The sequence below is a fragment of the Capsicum annuum genome, chromosome 6 (genome assembly GCF_002878395.1).
Source record: "Capsicum annuum cultivar UCD-10X-F1 chromosome 6, UCD10Xv1.1, whole genome shotgun sequence".
In the NCBI taxonomy this organism is placed as follows: domain Eukaryota; kingdom Viridiplantae; phylum Streptophyta; class Magnoliopsida; order Solanales; family Solanaceae; genus Capsicum; species Capsicum annuum.
In genome coordinates, this window is record NC_061116.1 from 221,783,848 (window position 1) to 221,789,556 (window position 5,709).

General features: G+C 32.8%; 1 protein-coding gene across 1 annotated transcript; it reads right to left on the reverse strand.

Moving 5' to 3' along the window:
• Positions 1–204: 204 nt before the first annotated feature.
• On the reverse strand, positions 205–5,709 carry LOC124899647. The gene is made up of 12 exons (XM_047414603.1): positions 5,503–5,709; positions 4,449–4,625; positions 4,229–4,349; positions 3,879–4,120; positions 3,496–3,718; positions 3,209–3,372; positions 3,024–3,119; positions 2,787–2,960; positions 2,388–2,483; positions 1,652–2,082; positions 1,418–1,549; positions 205–436 (listed from the first exon to the last, which is right to left on the reverse strand). Exons 1-12 carry the CDS (start codon positions 5,707–5,709, stop codon positions 205–207), a joined length of 2,295 nt encoding a protein of 764 aa, XP_047270559.1.

Here is a 5,709-nt window from a genome sequence, read left to right on the forward strand (position 1 = left end):
TGATAGATTATGTAAGTTAAACTACCCATAGAAGTACTAATACCATATATGCTTCTAAGTTAAAATGTCATGACATTTCATACAAAAAAACCACAGTTCATGATATATCCAGAAAATCCCAAACATAAAAAAAAATCTGAAAAACAAGAATTCCACAAACATAAGAAACCAATTTCCTTTTGTCACACAATAAATGCTAGAGAACTACGGTTCAACATCAATCATCTCTGTATCCTCAGATCGAATGAAGGTGCGTTTAGGCCTAGGCGGATCTTGGTTGTTACTAACATATTCAATACACGCCTTGTTCACACCATAGTCCCATAGCAAGGATGCGTATCTTGTACGATGTTTTTTCGAATCAAACTCTGAAGATGGTATTTGATGCCGGTCACTTAAAAATTCAGCATATGCTGCAGCAAACAAGCCACAATCCCTGGAAAATAGTAAAGTAGGTATTTTATGTGTTGTCGCGAGCTCTTACTTAAAATAATATATTCAAAAGAATAAATGATACTTACAACGTGCCGCTTGATTGTTGCACAATTCCATCAACAATGTGAACATCTAATGCATGCTGGTCCGTCTTTTCCTTTTATGCGTCCAAAAGTGACCAGTCTGTCCAATCTTTTTTCTCAAAAAAAATTAGATATTGTCAAATAAGTTGACAATATTTCAACAAGATCCTTTATCTCATCAGCATGATCTCTATGACCTTTCATCGAGTCGTAAACACGAATGCATCTTTCCTTGAGTACTATGACTGCCAACACTCAGTGAAACGAACCTTTACAATTTATTGGCACATAAACCTCTTCAATCAAATACCATGGAATACCAGCTGATATGCATAGTCCTTACATAATCTCACAAATTGAAATCTCCACCGAAGCCACTTTCATTGAGCGAATGTTTTCGACATGCGAGCTAAGATCAATCTCAAAATGACTTCGGTGATAATGAGTGTATGTATCATGGATGTAGTTCATGAAAACGCAATTCACAGTGGTATATCTATATTCACTGGTTGTTTCCATTTTTACTTTCTTTCTAAGATAGTAGAATACCACATCGATGTGATGTAATAAAAAACTATGATTTGTAAGAACATGTGATTCATATAACCAGTGATTCATATAACTGGTGATTCATATAAGTGTAGATTCATATAGTTGGCTAGTACAAATAATCAACATTAAATTACTTCAATCATCAACAAATATAATAACCAGTTGTTCAAATGATGACACTAACCCATGCTTCCTTATTAAATTCAAGTTAGACAGCATATGTATCACAGTGATACATATGATATCCAGATGTATCACTATTGTAAAATCAGATTGTGCTTTAATAATAAAAAGTTTAATTGCTATATATATATATATATATATATATATACTTCTTTGAGGCATACCTCATCATTCCAACAATTACTTGATTGCGCCATGTAATAAAACCAATTTTTTTCACTCGGTGTGCAACTACAAAATCAAGAGTTGGTTTTAGATCAGTGTGTTTGGCCGTGTAGTACTCATCCTTTCCTTTCCTGAAATCAAATTATAATTTATATAAGTATTGAAAGTAGTACATATATATGATATTGTGAAAGGTGATTCATCAATCTTACTTAGTAACATGTGGATTGTACAGTCCAACTGACATCCAAACAGAGAACTTTGAGAAGAGATCTTCAGCATATGGTCCATTAATGTTGTGACCTTCTAACAGATATTTCAACTTTTTATGTGACTGGATGACTTCTTTATCTTTTGACTCAGAATCAAACACACTGACAAATGATGACTGATATACTTTTAATGGCTTCCTATTTCTCTTGGAAGTAAGCTTCCTTACATATTTCAGGTTAGTCTTGCACACAGGGACCTGAGAAATAGCTGCAATATCGTTGTCGCTAATATAAAACTGACTATCAATGTTGCCTTGCCGATCACATGTGTCAATAGTTGCAGCATCTTCATAATTGATCCCTGTTGGATAGGTAGCACGCGATGGTGGTACGTACAAGGTAATAGGTTCAGACAAATATTCATCTGTATTATGAAGGGCTTCTTCAGATTCCTGTGTGATGTATTTAAAATGAGAAGTTAGTGTTATAATGAAGTTTAGAATTGAAGTTCCTAAATTATATGTATGTATCATAATGATACATATGGATCATTATGTATCACTGTGATACATCTGAAAAACTTACATAACAGATCACCAACTTTAGGAATTTTATTTATTAGGCATCTATAATAAGATTAAAACATTGTTACTGAAAAAATTTTATGCCACATAAAAATTTAAAATAAGGTTGTGACCTTCATAAAGAACTACTTCAAATTACAAAATAAAATTCGTTATAAGTAAATTGATATTACCCTTACGCGTTCTTTCATTATAGCTTCAACTACTTCAGCATCTGTAATATGCCTATCATCTTTTTGCAGCTTTTCTGCGTACGAACTCTCAGCTTCCTATTAGTAATTAAACGTAACATGTTAATATGAAACAATTAAAAACATATGATGAATCAATTACTGGAAGTTTGTTTAAATTGTCTATAAGCATCAAAGTGATACATATGATGTCAGATGTATCAAAGTGATACATATGATGTAAGATGTATCACAGTGATTCATATGAGTAACTTAATAAATACATACACACCATTATATTAATAGTTCGAGCAATTAAAAAAATAACATCTAAACTATTAGAAGGTAATATTTTGAGCAAGTTGTAACAAAACGATAATATAATTAAGCCAATTTAATTACCTTCAAAGCTTCCTCAATTGCTCCTTCATTGACACCTAATTTAGATGATTGACCAGCAACATCTACAATATTATAACTTTTAGCATCCGTTGTGTGCTCGTTAACAGATTGAGGAGGATCCACTTCTATATTCGGGTTGCCTTTTTCACTTTCATGCACTGGATATTGAGCAACCTGCAAGATAAGAAATTAGAATAATACAGTAACATAATGATACTAGTGATAAACTATGAATACCTTGTCAAATAAAGCAAAACCTTCTTTCACAACTCCCAAAAGTCCTGTATACTGATCGACCATCAACTTTTGGAGATCATTGAATTTCATGTCAACCTACATTGTAAATAACATTTTGGACTTCATGTTAACCTATAATATGTTTTAACATTAACATAACAAAAATAATAAAATTTTATACTTACATAAGTCCTAACATAAGACTTTATCTCGTCCAAATCAGACTTGGATAGTGATAGCTTTTCCTCTGAAGCAGCAGGTGTTTTATCGGCATCCCTCATCTCAATATTAGGCACAACTTTGTCTTTATCCAATGAAACTCGGGGCTCTGAACGATCAATTGAAGAATCTGCCAAATTTTTATCTTTGGATAACTTGTCTGACTGTTTTTTGGACTCTGCTGCTCATGATCGAACCTTTTCTGACTCCTCAACTATTTTTTGTTTCTTCACAGGAGGTTATGAAGATTGACCAATATCAAGCCTCATCTTTTTTAGAAGGCCTACACCAGGAGGTGTACTAAAATCATCAAATTCATCTTCAAATTCAGTCGGAGCAGTCCTCTCAGATTGTTGTTGTACAGCTACTGCCTGTGCTACATTTGCATCATTATCTGTTGAACCAACTATTAAAGGATTTGGCAAATCAAGATGGCTCAATTCCTGTGGTAACGGGGTTATATTCCTGTATACAAGCTGCAAAAAAAAGTAACACAAAAGACCAAAAATTAGAAGTATCTTAAAAATTAAAAATAGACATACAAAAGTATAACAGTGAAATAAACACTACCTTACTAAACATATCGTCCATAAGATCCTTGTATCTAAGCTTGGGTTTTACCACTTTTCAATTCACCATTCTTGGAATTAAATTGTGAACATGAACGGCAAGTGATTCATCAACTTTGGCACAACATTCGTACCACCAAATCTGAAGCGCGTATGAAAGGTCACTCAGACGGTAAAACTTTTGGACCTCATTCATCGACCGGCTAATAGAAGCCATGAATTTCTCAAAAGCTACCTTTCCCCATGAAAAACTACTATAACTTCCATCATCCACCATGTGGAAGTGTCGGGCAGGGATATTAATTTTATCTAATTGGGAGAACAGAAATGTGTGTATAAAGTACAATATCCCAATTTTCACCGCATCTTTCATATTTTTCCCCCAGTTTTTAGTCAATAAAAGATCGACCAACTTACCCCTTTTCACACATGATGACGAATTTGGAAAATATTTTTTTTGCAGTCGACATGGTGGAAGGCCTGAATACTCAGAATCATCAACGCTGCCTTGGCATTTCAAGCCAGTAACGATAGCAAACTAATACAATGAAAACCTTAGAATTGTATTGTTGACCAACACCCTTAGTTGATCTTTACATGAGTGTTGGACTTCTAAGGTCATCAAACATCTTGCTACCGATCCTTGAAAATTACAATTGGGTAGGTCCAGAAATGACCCAAAACAAGTACTTCTGAACATTCTAATTCCTTCATCATTCATAACTTCGTTAAGCCTATCTACCACATTGATATTATGTGCACTACCAATCCTTACATTGTGGGAAGATCGTTTTTTCACAAGCAAACTAACATTCTGTCAACAACACAAATCAACAGATGATTCATAAGTCAACTGAATCTCATATTTATAAATTATAACAACAAAAAAATGAGTACATAAAGTGCTATCATTTGCTGATTTACTTATATGAGTACATATGTATAAAAAATGAGTACATATGTATAAACGAAAAAAGTTATCCACAGAGAATAAAAGTCACAAGCATATGAATCACCCATATGAATCAACTGTTAAAAGTAACAAGCATATGAATCACCCATATGTATAATGTGTCACACATATGAATCACCTATGAATCAACAAATAAATAAGAATCACAAAATAACCAGTTATTCTGTATGAATCACAAATAAATATGCAATTATATGAAGCACCCTTATGAATCACTAGTTAAAAGAATCAGTTATATTAATCTATATTTATGAATCACCATCACCATATATGTACCACAAAATAAATATGAATCACAAAATAACCAGTTAATCTGTTAATATGCAGTTATATGAAGCACCGTTATGAATCATTAGTTAAAAGAATCAGTTATATTAATCAATATGTATGAATCACCATCACCATATATGTATCACCAATTAATTATGAATCACAAAATAACCAGTTAATCTATTAATATGCAGTTATATGAAGCACTCACATGAATCACTAGTTAAAAGCATCAGTTATATTAATCAACATCTATGAATCACCATCACCATATATAAATCACCAAAAAGATATGAATCACCAAGTAACAAGTTAATCTGTTAATCTGCAATTAAATGAATCACCATTTAAAAGAACCCAGTTATTAGTTGCTAAAATAAATCTTCTCCGGTGGAAATTTCAGAATTTGTTCAATTTCATCTCGATCTTCCATTTGCATGTGAGAAACTTGATTTTTTGCAGCAAAAGCTTCTCTTAAAATCTTTAATTTTTCAGGATTGTTCTGCTGCTTTGACCGATTTTCACTAAAACCTAATTTGGTGTAATCAAAACTGCCCGGAGTAAAACCCACGATCTGATTACTATCATGAATAGCTTTTTGTGTTTCAATTTGTGAAATCCCCAAGCTGAATGAGGGTGAATCTTTATTAGCCAT